At 37.9% G+C, this 21,234-nt stretch overlaps 2 protein-coding genes across 4 annotated transcripts; one reads left to right on the top strand and one right to left on the bottom strand.

The window, feature by feature from the left end:
- Positions 1-1,034: 1,034 nt before the first annotated feature.
- LOC140940347 (mediator of RNA polymerase II transcription subunit 7-like) lies at positions 1,035-7,202 on the bottom strand. The gene is made up of 7 exons (XM_073389298.1): positions 7,031-7,202; positions 6,425-6,497; positions 5,896-5,990; positions 5,276-5,353; positions 4,353-4,426; positions 1,852-1,945; positions 1,035-1,524 (listed from the first exon to the last, which is right to left on the bottom strand). The coding sequence occupies exons 1-7, from the start codon at positions 7,178-7,180 to the stop codon at positions 1,435-1,437; spliced, it is 654 nt and encodes a 217-aa protein (XP_073245399.1). The 5' UTR covers positions 7,181-7,202; the 3' UTR covers positions 1,035-1,434.
- A 95-nt stretch (positions 7,203-7,297) lies between these two features.
- LOC140940348 (D-aminoacyl-tRNA deacylase 2-like) lies at positions 7,298-14,521 on the top strand. 3 transcript variants are annotated; one of them, XM_073389300.1, is made up of 8 exons: positions 7,298-7,436; positions 8,280-8,428; positions 8,808-8,926; positions 9,905-9,974; positions 10,898-10,995; positions 11,736-11,840; positions 12,534-12,576; positions 14,379-14,521. In XM_073389300.1, the coding sequence occupies exons 3-8, from the start codon at positions 8,810-8,812 to the stop codon at positions 14,447-14,449; spliced, it is 504 nt and encodes a 167-aa protein (XP_073245401.1). In that variant the 5' UTR covers positions 7,298-7,436; positions 8,280-8,428; positions 8,808-8,809; the 3' UTR covers positions 14,450-14,521. The 3 variants fall into 3 exon arrangements, with proteins under 3 accessions (XP_073245401.1, XP_073245402.1, XP_073245400.1); XM_073389301.1 differs by having other exon boundaries at positions 8,280-8,348; XM_073389299.1 differs by lacking the exon at positions 8,280-8,428 and having other exon boundaries at positions 7,311-7,436.
- Positions 14,522-21,234: the final 6,713 nt, after the last annotated feature.

A 21,234-nucleotide genomic window follows, 5' to 3' on the forward strand; every position in this document is an offset into this window, starting at 1 on the left:
GTCTGAAATGAGTAGTCAGCCGTCTTTCTCCCCCGCACCCCCCACAAGTTAGGAAAGGAGACTGGCTTACATCAGTTTCTCTTCTTTAGATATTCCCTGTAACTTCTTTTGGAGGTTAAGTAGGTGGGGCTAACCCGAGAGCAAATGGGGTTTGTGCCAACTAGTTGTCACTATTTTGGTGTAAACGGCAAACAGGGCCTTCCAGATGGGAATGAGGCGAGAAAAGCAACTCAAGGGAATGGACCCTGCAACAGCAAATGTTAGGCCCAGTCAATCAAGTCTGAGTATCAGGTGTTTTGGGGGAAAGGGGAAGAGGGAAGTAGGGTGTGGGGAGGGGTGTCTCTAAAGGAAGGCCTCTGATACTTAGACTACAGTCAATCAAACTCTTGAACTTTAACTTAATTTTGGTAGATAAATCCAAAGTGAAGATTTCCTACTCAGGGTGTAATAAAAACCGAAACACAATGCATTTAATAGACACAGTTTTCCCACAATTTACTAGGTGGGGAAGGGGGGGGGGGGTTGAAAAGCTTTAGAATTAACATTAGACGGCACAACTCTTCGAACATCTTACTTGAAGTAAAATGCAAATTCAGCACCTATTTTCAAACACTCAAACCTGCACATTTTTAAGTCTGACCAATTAGCAAACCAAAAACAAGCTTATGAATATCATTTTAAATTTTTAATTTAATTTGCTTCTTTTAATTTCTTTTTTAAACAGTAGTTGATGCTTTACTCGATAATAATACATGTAAATATACTGACACACAAAATAAGGGCCATTTATAGGAGGAATATAAGACGTATCTCATAGAAAGGCATTAACTTCTCGTCTAAAATAATGGCACAAAAAGTGATGTCACAGCTTGCATAAGATGTAACTTATACTATGCAACACAATATCCTGTGTATATTGCAGAGTTCGGGTCTTATTAAGATGTGTCTTGCTTTTCCCTATATGAATGGCCCTAACAATAAAAGTATAGTTTTAAGGTTGCTAGAATGTCATCCCAAGAATAAACACATTCCAATAATGTTTAATATATGAAACTTTATTTACAATATACTATAATGCAATTTTAAATAAATACAATATTGACACTACTATTTTACTTATATAAATAACTATGGAACTATGCAACTTAGACTGGCTGAGGTGTGGTTTTGTTTTGTACAGGGATAAAATGGGGACATATTTTCTCCTAGCTAGCCAACATAATAATGAAAGCTGTAATGCTGTCTAAAATTAAATTTATATTAATGTCTAGTATTTTTGAGAGAACTGAAGTCCTTATTTATAAAACCAATAGAAAACTTTTTGCTGTGACAATGTTTATTTAGCCTGGTATAAACACCAAGAAGTTACACAAACCTTGACTTCTTCTCAAGTTTGCATAACTGTCCCCAGATAATGAGGGCAAGTTATTTCAGCTATGAAATATTCTCTAGAACACTACACATAATTTCATCTTCTCTACTGAACTCTATTTCATCTGCACCATGCTTTTTTGATTCATCAACCTGCAAGGACAAAGACACGATATCAAGTATTTTTTGATTGTAATAATTTCATGACTAGACTCAGTCTGATAGCTATTTTCATACTTAAAGAGTCGATTATGCAATTTAAGATCCAGGGAAAGAAAGATGATGACATCAAGCGACATTTCAACAACCCGTATGGTAGTCATCGTCAGAGAATATTGACAATGTAGGTAATGACACTGGAAGTCCTCCCTACCCTATTAAGCCATTATCCATTAAGCTCTTCAATATTACAGTAAACAATATTAATCCATGTTAAGAAATAGCATTAAATTTTGAAATAAATCCTAATCAGTACTGTACCTCCATTTGTTCATATGAACCGTCTTGTTGGCAAGAGGCTAACTGTAAGGAAGAAGCACATGACTGCAGCATTGCAGTTACTCTGTCCAAATGTCTGAAAAAAATGAAGTGTTATCATGATTTATATTCCTTGATAAAGGGGTACAAGGGTTGTGTCCAGCCCTGAAATCCAGCCCCCAGAATTTATACAGAATTATAAACATGTCTAAAAGGGGATGACCTAAATTGTTCAAGGTAGATATTACAGCTGTAGGTTATAGAAAGTCAAACACTACATCAGTATAATATTCATCTACCCCCCCCAAAAAAAAGACTGTGTAAAAGAATATTCATTTTTACTGCTAAAGTATTTTATTCAGACTTAAAAGTAAATGTACATTATAACATCATTGCTTCACTTATTACCCTGGGATTGAAGGTGTCAAAGAACACTCAGCAAAACATGGTACTCTTTAACAAGTGACATAATAAAAAGAAACTCAAAAAGTATTGGTTTTAAATCACTTAAGATATTAGATCTGCTATAGAGCCATTCATTTCAAAAATTTATTTCTCAAATTATACTACTACATGAGAAATTTCTGCAATTTGATTGGCTCAGAGTGGTGGTATTTCAGCTTAATTTGAAATACCTTCATGAGAAAATTATAAAAACGTTTGTGGGTAGTAGTATAAACAAATAATAGCACGATTTGTACGTGATATATGACATAAATACCACTCGTGATATTTCAAAATTGTCTCAAATTTCACTCTCCTAACGGCTCGTGAAATCACTTATAACAATTTCGAAATATCACTCATGGTATTTATGCCAAATATCACTACAAATCATGCTACTACCTATACTAATAAATAATTTCCCCAATAAAAAATTACATAAAGCTATCAAGGGAGACCTGAGCTTTCAGAAAATTGATATCTGAGTGTCAATTTGAAAATGATTATTGTGCTTTACAGTGCAGGCCACAACTAAGCAAACCAAAATATACGCTTAATACACGTCGGGAAAGACGAGTCAATTGCGTCAGGCCGGATGCCTCCATGCGTCTGAACTGACGACCAGATGCATCTGCTCTGAAACGCATCAGTGCACATTAAGACTCATTAGTATGTATGAGCTAACTCTTTTTTTAGAGGTGTTATGTGTGGGTGAATGATCAATAAACTTCAAACTGGTGGATCGTTGTGGCAATGCTACAAAAATGCAATACGCCAGGTGCAACTTTCTCTTCCCATTGAAACTCAAATTTTTACAGTCAAACCAGGTCAAACGTTCCCGTCGCTAACAAACTGATGAATTCATTAATGGAAAAATGATTTCGTTTGTTGATTCAATAATCCATTCATAAAATGAATAATCCAACAGTCAAATTGTACCTCGATTCAATTCACAAAATCTACCTGTTCTTTATTCTTGTCTGTTGTGTTCAATCGTATTTGCTTCCCTTTTCCTGTCGTTTACGATTGCGTTTTTCATTGCCTTTAATCAAAATAACAGCTAGAATAGACAGACCGCAAACGCAAAGAAACTGACAAAGGCCGAGGATCGAAATCCACCAATCACCGCACATACACTGACCTCAGTTTGACCGTCGTGTTTTCTAAGAGGTCAGGCCTAGGTCTGTTACACTGATTACTGGCAGCAAACTGGCGTACATGTAACAGTTTGTTTGGGTTTGAACTTCAGAACTCGCCAGCACTCGACTCTCAGAAAAAAAAGAGGAAAAAACAAAATTCTGAGGTCAACTTGTGGAAAGTGTAATTTTTCAAAAAACAGTACTCGAATCAACATTCGATTATGGAATCGAGGCTAAATATGACTATTGGATTGTTCATTTTATGAATGGATTATTGAATCAACAAACGAAATCATTTTTCCGTGAATGAATTCATTAGTTCGTTAGCGACGGGAACGCATGACCTGGTTTGACTGTAAATACCTGATGCACGTCCGTACATCTACATGTATTTCAATGACATATTAAAAGAATCAAGGAAATAGTCATGTTTCACACAATCAAAACCAAACTAACTTAACAATAATGCAGAAAAAAACATCACGTCCATTGCATCAGTTTGGCGTCTGCGTTGTTGGCTTAGTTCTGGCCTGCACTGTATTTGGGGAAGCAGAATGTAAAAGAATTTTGCTATAATTTGCCCTAGCTTACTTGAAACTCAAAAACTGCAACACTGTCAAAAACTGAAAGTATTGTGTCGGATTTCAGCCCAGTGATTATTAATATTTCGAAGATAGCACTTTTAGATACCAACTTTGGCCTTTATTTACCTGGCTTCCATGGAACGAAATTGCTTCATTTTTGGAATTTGTGTTCAGGTTAAGAGTACATGTTAAATAAATGATTCTATAAGCATGGTCAATTTTTTACCATATAGCAGATCTAATACCTTAATTTAACTAGGTTTCCAATTAACCAATGATCTCTGGAACCATGTTAACAGAATGGATTTTACGGTAACCAAGAACTGGAAAAACGTACTTGTTTAATTTGTCAGCTGTTTCTAGTCGCTGTTGTTTCTGTCTTTCCATCATGACCCTTAATGTCTCTCTAGCCTGCAATGAGACAGAAGTACAACTTAACACTACAAAATAAAACCATCTCTTCTATTACAAACTGAGCAACTTACAGTAGTTAAAACATAGATTCCATGCTTGGTATAAACTCCTTTGGACTATAGAGATGACTTCAAAATATTCAAAACCTTTGCAGTGAAATCACTTGCTTGCAGCCCATGATTCCACTTTTGATCTTATTTTTATGCTTTATTAGAGTATAGACCATGGAAAATGGTTGTACTTTTGTTGATCAGATCAATATGTCTATCATGCAGAGCATCCTTTATTACCACACTTTTGGGTCACATCAGTCCTTGAGCCCTAGGGAGAGAGTCCATGGGCTCTTACGTTTTTAAGGCAGTTTCAGTAATAATATATCACAAAACTCAAAAGAATACAGTGCACTTCGTTCTCATGTATCAACCTCTCTTCTCCTCATATCTGTTTTAAACCTTTTTATTATACAGACACGAGTGTTTTACTGGAAAATATACCACTCGTAAAATTCATAAAAACTACATCCGGGACCCGAGTGGTTTTTTTTTTTCCATAATCTCACACGTGAGTTTATCAATGACGTAATTTCGGTCATTTCGCTCTATTATTTTATCGATGTCTTTTTGTCTATATAACAAAAAGAACATTACACGGCAGCTCGAAGATATGAATTTTATTTTCTCGAGGCAAAAACAATATCTTACTCACTCGTTGCGCTTGTTCGTAATATATTGTTTTGCCACTCAAAAATAAAATTCATATCTTCGCGCCACCGTGTAATATCCTCTATATCAAGTTTTAACAATAAAAAATATTCTACATGTAAGATAAAAAAATAATATTACAAACCTGATGAGGCCTGAGCTCATTGATCAAGTGATGAATATTGATAAATAATAAATTTAAATCCTCAAGTTTTTCTCCTCTCTGAAAAAAATAATAAACAATACATCTAAATTATACATAGGTATGTATAATTTACTGGGTTTTTCAGCTCTTTTTAATTGTACAGATTGACAATAAAATATACTATTTTTTTGTTTATCTCAACTGCCTACACTTAAAAGTTAAAGGTAGGATATTAGAATAATTTTGAATTTTATATGGTAATTTATTAACTGCATTTCCAATACAATACATTGCAGTGCTCCTAGCTGTGACCATTTTGGTCACCAGGGCCAGAAAAAATTTTGGAAACTTAACTTTATTGCTGTAGCAAAAGTCGCCAAATTGATTACCTGTACAATATAATACAATACAATTATTGTTATTACCCAGGTATCGTCTAGTGAGCTAATAAGCTCATTCAAAATACATTTGCAAGAAATATGACTTGTTTATTTATTCACAGTATTTAGAGTTTATGTTTTGTGACAATTTCATAAAATAAATTATTATTAATATAAGATTACTTTAAACAAAGTTAAGCATGGAGCACTGCAATGGAAAGAAACTGACTTTTTTGGTACCTTGGATGATGAAGGTGACTTAATTAGGATGTCAAGCAGCTCCAAAAAGTTGATAACGATAGAATGATTAAGTTTCTTCAGTTCTTTTATTCTATCTACAAGGAAGAGAAATCACTGGTATAAACAAGGGCTCAGTTGTTCAAAGGCCAATTTTGCATTAACCCAGGGTTAAATTTTAACACAGGTTTCTCTCTCCTTTGTTTAAGAGTATCTTCTTGGATAATTTTCTCTTTACTTTTAGAGCATCCAATCATCAAAGTTTAGACTACCAGAAGAATTAAACTGAGTTTGAATGGAATGCTTTCGTATCTGAATTCAAATTTGTCACTAACCCTGGGTTATCCTAACCCTGTTTTGAACAACCCAGCCCAGGGGTTTAAATGAAATGGTGAAGACGACAACGATGATGGTGAGGATGATGATGAGGATGATGACAAGGATGATGATGATGTCCACAACAATCAACAACAGACTAACAATTGCAGAAAATAACCAAACAAATTCGTCAGCAAAAGATTTAATCACATACCAAATCTGCCTTGCTTTGTGTAAAGTCGAGTTATTCCCTGTAGTTCTAAAGGTCGAATAATGGATTCGTCGGTCTAAAAGGCAAGGGAAATTAAAAGAGAAAAGGCCTGCAATAAGCTTGTGTTTATAGGCATTAATTTTTTCATGAAGATGGACTTTCACAATAATTTGAGAAACACAACAAACTAATAACTACGTCACTGACCTTCATGAGAAAAGTAAAAAATTGAATTTTAGCCGTTTGTATAGTTAATAGCATGATTTGTGGTGATATTTGGCATAAATACCACGAGTGATATTTCAAAATTGTTATATGTAATTTCACGAGCCGTTAGGCGAGTGAAATTTGAGACAATTTTGAAATATCACGTACAAATCATGCTGTTATTTGTTTATACTACTACACGCAAAGGTTTTGTAATTTTCACATGCAGGTATTTCAAATTAAGCTGAAATACCACTGCTCTTAGCCAATCAAATTGCAGAAATTTCTCATGTAGTAGTATAAAACATATTATTATCGTTTAATCTCTGGGTTTAATTTCACTTTGCGAACTTAAAAAGGAGATCAACTTAGATGTTACTTATCAAGTCCACGTCAATTTACCTCGAAAGAAGCCCCAAACATTGAGTAAGTCCCCTTCAGTGTAGGTGGTGGATCAGGAGCTGTTTTATTCTCCACATTTTCGTCAGTATACAGTTTGAAATATTGCGATGGAGGAAGAGGAAAGGGACAAACTCCTTCAGCAGCAGCCATATTGAATCGTTTTCCAATAACGCCGAAATGGCTTGTGGGTAAAGTACTTTTTTTTCGTACCCAGTCTTTCACGACACTTAGACAAAGACAAAATGTGTTGATATATGCAGCTCTTTTAATTTCCGGGCTCTTTTCTTTTGGAAAAACAGTCTCTTCTTTATTTTTAGGAATTCCAGAACGCTTTTAAGCTCCAGCAATAGTATTAAGAAGTATCAGCAGAGATCTAGAGTTCATTGTGCTAGAGGCCACCCAGAAGGTCAGTCATAAAAATAGCCCATACACCACTTGCACATTTCCCATAATGTGCCTTATTTGCCCCCACCCCCCCCCCCCCCAAATTTTGCATAACCATTGTTTTCTATTGCTCTTGGGATGGCTGCAATACCCAGGAGAAGTGAAAAGCAAAGGTTATGCAAAATTTTGGGGGGCAAATAAAGTGCCTTATGGCGATGTGTAAGTGGCATATTTTATAGATACAAGTGATTGTCAGTCGATATGTGGCCATGCATAATCGGCCCCTATAATATACCTACCAACTCTCACACATAATTTATGTGTGAGTCTCATGCCTATGGACTAAAGACATAGATCTTATGCATCAAGGACAATTTCTCATGATTGACTCACAAATATAGTTTTGTTCTTTAACACATGATAAATAATGAAAATTCAATCAAAAAAGGCGTTAAAGGATACATGACTTTGTGTCCCATTTTGTCTTTTAAGGAAATCAAAGCATGCTAAAAATGTCGTCTTTTAAGTGCTCAAAGGGCTTTGGAACATCTGCGGACATTTTCCGCAATGTTCGGAAAGTCTTCGGAAATCTTCAAAAGTCGAGGGAAATTTCCAGAAATCCTAGTCATGACAAGGTGAAAACCTCACGCATTTGACTCAGAAAAAGTTTGCGAGTATACTATAACCCATCAGTTGACAGTCGGTCATTACTTTGCCAGTTGCTCACTGACATATCACCAACACGCAGTCAACACCAGCCCTTGTCCACTGTCAGTTCAGAGGCTAAATGTTTCAGCATAATTATTAGTTTTGTTGGGCATAAAAGAGAACTTTTCTCACTGAAGACTATGGCATTCCGTTGCAGACAAAACATGTACTAGGAAAAAAATTTGGTAGATGAGTTGAGCAAGACCAGAAAGCCTGGGCCTCAAAGGTGGATAGTCGCCTTTGCCTTTCCCACTTTAGACAGTAATTATTTTTTTTGGACTCAAGATACAAGGTACAAGATACAAGGTTTGTCTCTTCACTCAATACACCTCTGATATGTTACTGATACTTGAACGATGGTTCACCGATGCATTGCTGCCACACTATCGATACTATCGCGACCGACGGTTGACCAATGATCTGTTGATATGTCTGTCAATACTCGACCAATACAAGACCAACACTCGACCGATACACGACGTATCCTCAACAAGACTCAACAGACATATTGATCAATATGTTAACCGACACTCGGTCAATATATCAATCAATATGTCATCCAAAACTCAACCGATATGTTGACGGATACATTGGTCAACACCCGCTATAAGACACAAGACCCATATTAAGTATAAGACTTAGTATTAAGTTATCTTATGTTGACACTAATAATTCTTTGTTATAGCCATGGCATCAAATGCTGTTAATGGGTGTCCATCCATCAGAGTAATTATACAGCAGTGTCTGTCAGCTAAATTACAAGTCCAGTCACCAACAGAAGACAGTGATGCTCAGTGGGTTGAGGTGAGAAATGAAATAAACATAGGGGGCCCAATCATCCAGACCCTAAGAAAAGAGGGGGACTTGGCCTTAGCCCCATGGGCTCAGTTTGGCCTAAAAATAGGGTGGGATTCCAGGCTCCCCAGCAGGCCCCCCCTTTAGATGTGCCACAGACAAAGAGAAACCTGTCCATAGGATTTATTGCTGCTCAACCCCTTGCCTACCAAGGATGAAATATAAGTCCTGTTTGAGGGCACTTAGTGACCCAGACCATATATATAAGTCCTCAGACAAATGAAATCGCCAAAAGTGAAGTCGTTCAAGTTACCTTGAATAAATTAATGAACACCGACCGTTGAGAAAGGTTGCCAGTTGCTGGGTGTATTTAGCTCTGTTAGGCAAGTGGTTAAGCAGGCTGCAAACCTGACCAGCAGTTCCTGACAAATTCTACACTTTTCCCTCCATGTCATATTAATTCACTGAATAACTGGAGGAAAGCACAATACTTTTAAGGGGGCCCTGTTGGGATAATATTCTGACAAGCAACATGGCCTTGAAACAGCAACATAGGACAGCAGAAATGGTGGCAAATGACTCAAAAGTGAGTTGAAACTGTGACAGGGACAAAGAAAAGCACAGATACAATAGTAAAATACCGACAGCGACATGGCTTCCTCCTCAATACACAAAACAGCAGGTTTTGAAATTCAGACTTAAGGGCCTTTTTAAGCAATGATCTGTGAACAGGTGGAAGGTACAACCAGAAACTCTGCATAAGGGCTTTGTTTCCAGAATGCTTTTGTGTGTGTTTACAAATATGTATTCTCCCTATGCAGTCCAATGTAGACGAATCCTAGATGTTAATACATGGCAGGGATGCCCTGTAGGCTAATAACACCCTCCAGTCAGCACATGACCTTCCAGATTTTTGCACAGCATACATGTACATAATTAGCGTACTGAATACTGGTAAATTATATCACTTAGTGAACTTGCTTTCAGATTAGTAGAGGCATCATTGTGTACCTTTGTTTCCTCAAAGGCTCAAATCTGGACCTTATACCAAAAGTTGGTGAGTTGTAATGGCGTGTTCAGCTCTCCTGTGGACAAAGTCTATTTTTTGCTGACTGCTAGCATTGCATTATTGGTATTGGCATTAAGACTGGCTATATCTTCTTGCCATGCATTGAAAGTTTTTCTTTCAGCTAACCATAAATAATAATCACTTTAAAAAATACTGTATGCTAACAAAGCTCTAATAAGAGACACTTTCATAAGTAGACAGCTCTACTACATTATACTATTAATAGCTACCTTACGTGTAAGTTGACAGAGCCTTGTTTGAACTTTCTACTTAAAAAAAAACTATTCTGGTAAGCAGCCATCTCCTATTGCCAACAGTTTTCCTTGTTCACATAGGTATCAGCTTAAGAATGCTTTGACTGTATTTCTAAACGATTTTTTTCATCAAGTTAGTTTCATGTATTATTGTCTTTTATTATATAGACACAAGTGTTTTACTGGAAAACATACCACTTGTTAAAGTCATAAAACTACATCCGGGACCCGAGTGGTTTATTTTCCATAATCTCACACGTGAGTTTATCGGTGACGTAATTTCGGTATTTTCCCTGTAGTATTTTATCGAATGGATGTCTTTTTGTCTATATAATAAAAAGAACATTACATGGCGGCTCAAGAAGATATGAATTTCATTTTCTCGTGGCAAAAACAGTATTTTACTCACTTGTTGGGCTCTTTCGTAAAATATTGTTTTGCCACTCGAAAATAAAATTCATATCTTTGTGCCACCGTGTAATATCCTCTATATACAGAAGCAATGACAATGCCCATTTCAGAATGTTTCTTTTTGCTTTGTATATTTATGAAAAATGTGGACATTTGCTCTTTTAAACATATCGACTTGTTATTTTATTCAATTGAATTGATTTATTGATGTATTAAAACGGATTATTTTGTATTTCCTTTTTTCAGTAAAATCTATTTTAAATGTAAAATTAAGTGAGCCCACAGGCAAACCATCCAATGTGTCAGTTTTAGATCTTCCTGGGGATGTTCTTATAGTTCCACAGGTAAACAATATTGTATCTACATAAAAGCATTTCATTCCTGTTAAATCACTTTCCATTCAAACGTCTGTCATGCAAACTATATAGATATCTTCACCATGGCAGTATTAGCTCAGTCGCTAGAGCACCTGACTGCAGAGCTGGTAGCCTGCATAGCATGACGGTTTTGGTTGGGCACGCTAAGTAATAAAGGCGGGCGAGTGCAGAGAAGCCGCTCGTTCTCGCACGCTTTACGAGCGAATTTCGCGGCCCGCGGCTTCGCCGCTCGTGCGCCCGGCTCGACAAAACCGCTATGGTACGCAGGCTTCAGAGCTGGAGGTCGCGGTTTAGATTCGCCGGGCCGGACCAATACTTAGCTTAAAAATAGCGGAGAAATGCGGGTACTGCCTTTGCCCTGCAAGCGGTTAGACCTTTTTGCGGCTCGGATGACCACGTAAAATGGCGGTCCAGTCTCCAGAAGGAGACGGATATAAAATAGCGTCCTCGATTACAACGTTCATGTTAAAAAGAGTGGGAAAATTTCATCACCCTAAATCGCAGTCCATGATTTGCTGAAGCTTCTGGGAATGGCACGAACCATTAGATTTTCTCAGTAACCAAAGTTTCTTGTTTTTCCATGTAAATGGAATAAATTTAAGTACCCCAGGTTTTCAGTCTTCTTGTTTAACCTGATAGGTCTCCCAAGAATTAATGTGCTGCATTTTTACTGAAACTTGAATTTTTTTTCTTTATTGCTTTTACAGGCCACACTGGGTGGAAAGATGAAAGGAAAAAGTATTCAGTATCATTCAAATATTTCAAAAGAAGAAGGAAGGCTATTTTATGAAAAGTTTGTTTTTCTTTGTGAGGTATTAACTATAAGATGGATGAGCCATATCACATCAAGTAATTTTTATGACTTCGTCTGTTTTTAGTCCATAAATATATATGCTACCAGAAACTCATCAGGGGTTAAATCGACCCCTTATGAGTTTCTGATGCTACTCAATTCATTGACTAATATCTTCGAGTCACTTACTCATTGTCTGGAAGCATATTTTCGGGATCCGGTATTTAACAGTTGAAAACAGTGCGGGATTCGGGAAAACACAAAAACTCCTGACGGGAGACGGGATTTGATCGCTACTTGGGAAGAATGGCCGAAATCTTGGCACGGGGTGTGGTATTAGGAAAGAAAACGGTATTCAGGTGAGAGATTACAGAGTCATTACAGACTGAAGTTCAGGATGCGGGATTGTCGTGAAAAAGGAGCGAGAATGCGGGTTCAGGAACCCCCCTTCCAGGCCCTGTCTACTCCCTCACTGAGGGAGTAAGCGACTTGGAGATACGTCTGAAATTCAGGCTAATATTTGACCAATTAATCATTGAGGGATCTTGTTTAAGAGATTTATATCTTACAGAGCTTGGTAAGAGAATCCAACAGTTCAACATCCGGTACCCCGAAAATGCTGGAAGCAAGGATTGGGCGGTGTGATTATCGAAAACGTTGCATAGTGTAACATTACCAAACGCTTTAACACTTTATGTTTTTCTTTACCCAGGAGACAATTCAGTCTAGCTCACCAAGCTCATCCGTCAAACATGGTAAGTTCGTAAATTAGACTCTGCTTTCTATTGAGTAATTCCTCTAATTAAGTTACTAATTTCCTATACGCTTGCTCTTGACTATCACTCGGTACATGCTGATAGGATGATTTCGGTCTTACAAACATGCCTCTTCTTATGAATACGTTCATAACAGGAAAACCGCCCTTTGAATTCTTACCCTGCCTTCCTCTTTAATCCTGACGGTTTTTGTTAAGGGGATGCTTTACTCTGTTGACTGTCGTCTATCTGCATGCAAACGACAGTCTATCTGCATATGGGTGAAACCGCCAATCTGAACCTCCCGTAAGCGACCACCCAAAATGCAAAGACTGAGTGGTCGCTTAAGGGAGGTGGTCGTTTACAAGGATCGAACCACAGGGCGTCTCTTTCGAGAAGAGGTTCAGGCACATCTTTATGGAAGATAATTTATTGCATGCAACGTCTAAGTTAGCACATGTATAGTTCCATGTTGTTCTAAGTAACACAGTGCACACAGCGAAAATAGAGATCAGGGAATGCGTCAAGTGGTCGCTTATAAGAGGTTAAAAACAATTGGAAAATCGATCGTTAACCGTCAGGCCATAAAAGTGGTCGCCGTCGCTTACAGGAGGTGGTCGTTTACTAGAGGGTCCAAATGTAACGCTTTGACTTAGAAGACTTTGGTGTTTTGGATTGGTGGTCGCTTATGGGAGGTGGTCGCGTACGAAAGGAGGTCGCACATGGAGGTTCGACTGTACGTCTCCTTCCGTGCTCGGCGTCGGCTATGCGTAGGGAACACCGTATATAATCGCCCATTTCCTTAGCTTCCGCCCCATAAACAAAAGCAAAGCCGATCGTAACTTTTTTTATTGCACTTCAACTGTTTGTAAAAACCTGTTAAGCAGATAGCATTTTGGGGCATGTTCATGCATGACAGTGAGTTTGAAGCAAAAAAAATTAAATTAGACCAAGGATAAAACCAGGGGGGGAGTACAAAACAAAGTTTTATTAGGGTCGGCTCCGCCCCAACGTCCAACCGGTTACCCTTAAATATACCAGTTTTGACAGAAAGGTACTCCTTTCGTATACCCTCGTTTGAAAAATGGTACCCCTTTCACGTACCTTCTAACTGCTGTAAATGCACCGTCTTTGAAATATGAAACAAAAAAAACGTTTTCTCGACTTTTTCAGTCACAGCCATAAAATGCATTGGTTATCCCTTGTGGGCCTCTAGAGTGAACGAATGACAGATTTCCCAACCCTTTCAAATACTTCAACTAGTGAATATATACCTGAAGCCTGATGTGTACCCCGTTTGGGCTGAGCCTTCCCGTATAGGCCATTAAAGGGATCGAATTGAACCACAACGTACTCAAATTCTTGCTCTATCATGAAGAGAAAATGATGACCAAGAGCTTGCTGGTTTTCGCTGGGAAACAAAAGTTGCTAAACTGTTTGCTTAAGGGGTTTCGATACAGTTTTTCGGCGACCGTACCGATATTTTTCAATCGCCTTAAAAGTGGTTTTATCCTTGTCCGATCGCTTTAAAATTTTTACCAAAGACAAAATGTAGTTTTAAGTAAATATATTTCGAACTGTATCGGAACACTTTAAGGCTTTAACGAGTTCTATAATTTATAGAAACCCGAAGTATATCCTATGGTGGTGACCTCAATTGAAGTTTATCGGATTCAAAGTTTCGATTTGATTCAAATTCTTATGGATTCATTTTCGTTCATTGGACTTTGTCGTGATTTGGGTCAAGATTTTACCGCCAAGTACGTGTCTAAAGTACTTCTAATTAATGGTTTTCATTTTAGGTACTTATGGAAACAGACAAGTTCTGAGCGTTGATACCAACGGACCATTTACACATGTCCTCGACTTTTAACGAAATCGTGCGCTATTTATTTCGGAGACATTTTGAGTCTGTTTAAATCAATAAAGTGTTTTTTTGTTTTTTGTTTTGTTTGCTTTGTTTGGTTTTTTAAAGCCCTTGTACGTTTGCCCTTCAAAACAAAGTCTCGCACTCAATTTACAAAAGGAACTTATTTTATTACAACACTACGCCAAATACAGGGTCTCCGGAGGGGCTGGATAGAGGGGGTTTTTAAGATTGGAACAATTCTTCCTTTCATCTTTTCCAATTCATGGAGAGCCACCTTTCCGAATTTAACAAGCTGTAGCGACAATGCCGCAGTAATTAAAAGTTTGGTGCATTACTGTTATGAAAGGATAATAGTTTAGATTCATTTTTAGACTTTTTAGAACACCTAAATTAGAATTTTCTCGAGCCCCTAAGTAGCTCACCGTTACGTTTGCGAAATACCCTCTCCCCTTCCCTCTAAAGTTTGCTTTGCGTCCCGAATGGATTGTGCTTGAGTGGATTTGTTTATCAATTTGCTGGCCTGTGACCTAGCTCTCTCGGCTTTACGCTTAGCTTGGGCTTGATTGCCGAGAGACCTTGCAAGAAGGCTAGTAAATTGGCTCAATAAACTGTTACCGTCCCTAAAGTGAACTTAAGCGTTAAAGACATTTAAAATTAAACAACCGCCTTTGTGCTGGCCTGGCAGTCGCACATTAGAAGGATTCGACGCCGCGTGATCCTTAAAGGGGAAAATGCCGGAACTTTTGTAGACTTTGTTAAACGACCTTAATTGGTGTAGCAATTCATACTAGATCAGTATGTTTTGTTTACAACGTGGGGTTGCTCTCCTGTTAGTCGCTCCGCTTTGCTCCCGATTTGGCGCTTCGCTGACATTTTCTTTATTTTCGGTCGCGCTCAGTCCTTTCTCGACATGTGGACAAGTCACAAAGGGAGAGAGTAACTCACTATTTGTATTCAAAGATAAGATCACAAGATATCAGCGTAAAATAGCATTTAGCGGTAAGTTAAAGGCAAGTACCTGAAGAATTCAAATAGTGGGGGAAAAATCACACAGACTAAGTTCCCTTTTTTTCTAATCCAAGTAACTTTATTTTCTTTTTAAATTTTGCTTACATTACACTCCGTCAAATCCCCAGCTAGCCTGTTTAACTCGTGTCAGTGACTTAAAGGCGACACTGGGAGAAATAGACTTTCACCTTACACCCGCGATAAAAGTCAGGACTACAACCGCTTTGTATTACTTTGCCACTTGGGTCGTCGCTGCTAAAGGGCAATAGCCAATTAGCAAATCAATTTGCAGACGTCTCTGCATTTCCTAGAGCAACCACGCCAGCTACACTCGTACCAGCAATATGCATTACAAACCCTGCGGCAAAGTCCTCTTCGCTTTCTGGATCCTACAAAGCAATTCAAATAAACGCTGGGTAGGAGTATTTGTTGTGATGAACTCTTACGGGCGTGTGAACCCTATAATCTTTGTGGGCACGCGACGCTAACACTTTGCTCCTCAACTGAAACCGATTTTGAGAAAAATATAACGACTGTTTGCAGTCTTTTTGCAATTTTTATTTCCTTTCCTTATTTTATTAAAATTGCTAGAATGGACTTCTTTATGTGGACGCATCACACTGGCGTTAAATGATGTACAGAGTCTACAGAGAAAATCTCATTCCAGTCTGAATTATTGCACGGGGTGTAATGCTGGTATGACTGAATGATTGAGCAAATTATGCAAATAACTTATTTTTTTTCAAGTTAGTCAATTCCAACTTGCGTTACGTTTCCTTTTACCCCGGCAAAAATGTGACCCGTTCAACATCCTTCAATTCCAATTTACCATGGCCAAGTGGTTTTTACCCCCTACAGTAATTCCGCCTTACATTTCTAGTCTGTGCAGTTCATTTTTTTTCCTCACCTTCCGCTGGCATTTCAGCGACATAAGCTTCTTCCTCGTCCCACAGTTCCTTTGTATCATCCTGACTCAGTCTTCCCTTGGTAACACGGTAAATTGGCAGATTTGCACATAGATCCGCCATCTCTGTGCTCAAAATTGATCGGTCTTGTAGTTTGCCGACAACCTTGTAAGTTTCGACGGTCTGAGGCGCTATTTTTACGTCGGCTTTACTCAGCTAAACAAAAGGGTTAAAAAGTTTGAAGTTAGCGTAATTGGGGACTGTGCAGTAATAATCAGGAGGGGGGCTGAAAAATGAGCCTTACACAGAGTAATATTACGTAGCACCCCTGCCAACAAAGGCAAAATAGCTGTACTCCCCTTTCTGGTCACTTGAAAATTATGACGACCCCCCCTTTGAGTTATATTTACATTTATTCACTCCTTTGGTAATGTAAAGTTTTTCGACAACTGCGTCTGGAACACCCCCAACTGGTTTAACAGCCCCCTTCCTGATAAGTGTTGCACAAATCCTTATGACTTTACTTGAAAGAAGGAATCGGCCTTAGACCTGTTGCCGTAGGCAGACGATCCGTCTCAGATCTCTAAAGCTTGCAAATGTTGGGTTGTGAGACAGTCGTAGAGACAGTCGCCAAACTCATTTTTTATCGTCACTTTATTTAGCCAGTTACCAAACGTATTTACGTCTGTACATCTATAAGATCACCTCACGCGAAGTTTAGCTAGGTTGACCTGGTGCAGCTAGCCTTAAAAGGGAAATACTTAGAACTCCTGTCGTTATTTTGAGACGTTTTTGATCGAGTATCTAAACTATTACTGGAAAGTGCGTGATTACTTTAGTTTGCATCATCATGATTTGTGATTGGCGGAAACATTTCCCGCTAATTTTTCAAACCAATCAGTACGCGCTTAGCCTGCGCACAGACGTCTGAAGCAAAGGGGATAAGAGACGTCTACACGAAGTCTTTACCTGCATTGCCCATGCGCGTCACTCGCTTGGCACTGGCTACGTTTATTTACTTTGAGGTGTGTTTGGTTTGTCGGATTTTCCGTGTTTTGGCGGTACAAGATTACCACTTCTCTGAAATACCAAATCATTGTAAAAAAGATGTATCATACCAGACGTTTATTGGGTATTGTGAACAAAAGTGCTTCAAAACAAATAAAAGCCTCACTTTTGTTTGGCTTATTCCTCACTATCTCGGCCACGGGTACATAAATTTGGGCTGTGACTAGAATGGATACCCCCAAATCAGGCTGCAATCGTCACTTAAAATAAAAAAAGTAGTGAATAAAAGAAGGAAGAAAACGGAGTATGTAAGGCTTGAACCCAGATAATTTGAGTTATTATCCACATCCATATCGACTACACCATCAAGGGCAAAATGCCGATATCGGTTATTTTAAGTACTTTACCTAGCATTGCTAATTATCTAAAAGCTAACAGGGTTTAATCAATGTACTTCGATGCTAAACCCATATATACTGTTTTCCTTACACAACTGGCTCTCCGAGTTTCTTATTTTTCTAAATTAAATGGTTCTCTATCAGGGCAGAAGTGCGTTGTGTAATAATCATGAGGTTTCCAACTACCCATAAATTTGTCTGCGGCTGGAAGTATGAGGCGATGCGCGCGCCGCGAAAGGAGTGGAAGCACGCGAGGAGATGCATGACTACAGAAAATACTTGCCACATTTAGAAGTCTCATTAATTCCTTTGGCCGGGGAGCATTTCCAGTCGATTGACTCAAAAAGCAGGATTTCGCCTCTGGCAAGCGGTTCATCACCAAATTCTGCAAAAAAATGAGAATGATACAAGACGCAAATATTTTTAACAGCTTTTCTAAACAAGTCGGAAAATTGCCCTGTTTTAAGATATAGACTGATGGGCATAATTTTCCTAAGCCGCACATAAAAAAAACTTTGGAGGCAATCGCCTATAGCAAAGTGACTGTCTTGGGACAAAATTCTCTAATCTAATTGGCTATCAGCGCCCTAATTTCAGCGTTTTGAAGAAGGACATTAAGGACATTACGCGCCATCGCGCGCACGCAAGCGCGGTAGCCGGGATAAGAAAACGATGGATTTTAAGAGAAAATGCGGACTGCCAGCAGTCTATGATTTTTTTGGCACCATTGAAAACTGTTAGCAGTGTTCATGTACCCACCCTTTGGAAATCGTAGATGGTATCCCCCGCGTCTTTACCAGTTGATGCTTCTCGAACCTGAGAAGTTTCAAGTCTTCTCCCAGCGTCAACTTGAATCCGTTCGTTATAATTTTTCCCTTCTCTGGAGACCAACTTTAGAGTGTAACTCTGAAAGATCAGAAAATTCAAATGTTAGATGCTTGTTAGTGCTTATTGCATGATATCATTTCGGCTCTTTCTACATTATGAGCGACCTCTATAGGTAATAGATTGGACTATGAAATATCTCTTTCGTCTCTGTTTGTCTTTGACAGCAACATGAAAGAGCGAGAGGTCTAGAAGACTTCATTAAACAGAACAAATGACTCACAGCTTTCTGTGCTGCATGGGAGATTAGAACCATCGGCGCGACCACCAAAAGAAGCAGCGACAAATGACCCATTGTGAATGTATTTTGTTCTCGGTCCTCTTTCCAGTGTAAGCTTTTTTAGAGCTCAAGGGAATGATGCTTCTGAGTGAGAGATTAGCTGTATTTAAGCAAGTCTGACCCATTGTTATGAGAAACATGAAAATTCTCGGCGAATTAATATTATTTATAGCTTGATAAATATCTCGCTTTGTCGACCTCGTTTCAGTTTGACAAGATATTTTTGGTACAAAAAAATATTTCTTATAAATCAATTTATTACAGGCACGCAATAATTTGCGGAAGCAGTTTAAAGAATGTTTTTGCCCAGCTTGGCAGTGGGAGCATAAGTTAAGTAAGTTAAGGACTTTCAGCAAGTCGATTGTAATCAGTACTTATATTTATCTAAGAAAGCGTTTATCAGAGATAGAGAACAAAATGAAAGGGCAAATACAACTGTCATAAATACTTTATGATCGCAGGATAGTGTTTCCTTAAAAGCCACCTCGAGCAACAAGAACCTCTACTCCGGGCTTACTTAACTAAAGCAATTTAAAAATGAATGTGGTAAAATAAAAATTTGATCAAAATTTATTTCTCGTATTGAAATCCGCTTTACCTTTTTATCATATAATATTATTGCAAGATTTTACTCGCTGAAAATTACATACCACTTATACTACTTAAAATAGGATCCGGTACTTCTATTTCTTTCTGGGTTTCCTCGCATATACAGTTGCTGGTTAGAGTTGTAAAAAAGTAAAACGCGATTCTCTCCTAAGAGTCAGTCACACACAAGAAAAAAAAACAGCAAAGATCAAACTTTCTATATTCATATCGGAATAATACTGATTTTACTTCCTTGTTTACACACCGATGTTTTTTTTTTCAATATTTTTTTTATGGAGAGAGGTAAAACAACGCTTTGGTGGAGCATGGAGGGTTAAAATTCACATAGCCGTCATTAGTTCCGAAATCATTGTGAATAAGCGTTCTGCAGTTTCATGTTATTTTTTAAGTTTCTTTCTTTATTCTTTTTTTCTCTTAATTTATAACAGATCTCGACTGGTCATTTTGTTGCGATCGCGATTTTATATATTATCATAATTAACCGACAATTTTAAACCTCCTTTTTTCCTCTTATATAGCTTTTCTGTTTCTTTCATGATATCATCGGCTGTTATTATTGTGGATAGTATTAGAACTATATAGCCAAACTCTTACGTACTTTTAAGACTTGAACTTCTTGCAAGGTTTACACCTGACCTGTTTACATAGCCCTCGCGAAGAATGATACCTAATTCATAGCACGAGGTAAAATTACGTAAAGTAAAATTCAGGTAAGTTAGAAGCATCATCAGTCCTTTCAGAAAAAAAGAATAAGAAAATTATTCTATTAACTACAAATATACGGGATATTTTTTAGAGAAGTCTTAGGATATAATAGACTTTTTTTCTGTCAAAATGGCTGGCAAACTGTTCCATATTTTTAAATCTTTGTATCCTTCTGTATAAAAATGATTTAGCAAAGTTTCTCCGTGAGACGATTTTATAATGAGATTGCTAGTCCGATCTTCAGTTTACTGCGGGAAACTGGTCGAAGACGGCGACTATATCAATGTTCGCTGTGGAGTCATTGCAGGAAACAGCTGTAATGTCGACTATAAGCACGCAGCTAATTTGGCCCGGACAATGTAATTGGAGGGTCGTCTCGATGATAGTCCACCAGTTCATTCAGTGATAACACTTGTACTAAACGTTTAGCTCTGTAACAAATAATTTCAGAGACTTTAACACTCCGAAAAACTAAATTTGATCGCTGAGCAATAAATCAATATATAGGAAAGAAATTGACTCGTCTGAGATTTTCACTGACTTTTTTCTATTGTCTTACCTTCGATTAATGAAAGTTGGCCTCTTACACATTGCAGTCCTTATATTTGGCTATTATTCTCATGAAAGGGTCTCTAAAATTTAAGTTTTGAAAATAGTGGCGGAGAAAAGCATTAGGAATGTCTCGTCAGTTAACCTTTAAATAGCATCTAAGACTGAATTTCGCGGGGGAAAGTACATTTTTATGAGTGAGGGTGATCAAAACAGAATTTCTTTAAACTTAATACGATTGAACATTCGCAAGGCATACAACGAGAAGTAACTCATGTGAGCTCAGTTTTCCATAAAGAGCATTAAAAGTCATGTAATTCATTGTCAGTGTTGTCGCATCTATTGTCCGAAATTTGAAGGTTTTTTCAGATATTTCAATTATTGAAGATTTTAGACCTCTCGATATCTCACCGAAACTGCTTTTTTTTTCTACCCTAGCTA

This window comes from Porites lutea, chromosome 6, assembly GCF_958299795.1.
Source record: "Porites lutea chromosome 6, jaPorLute2.1, whole genome shotgun sequence".
Lineage (NCBI taxonomy): Eukaryota > Metazoa > Cnidaria > Anthozoa > Scleractinia > Poritidae > Porites > Porites lutea.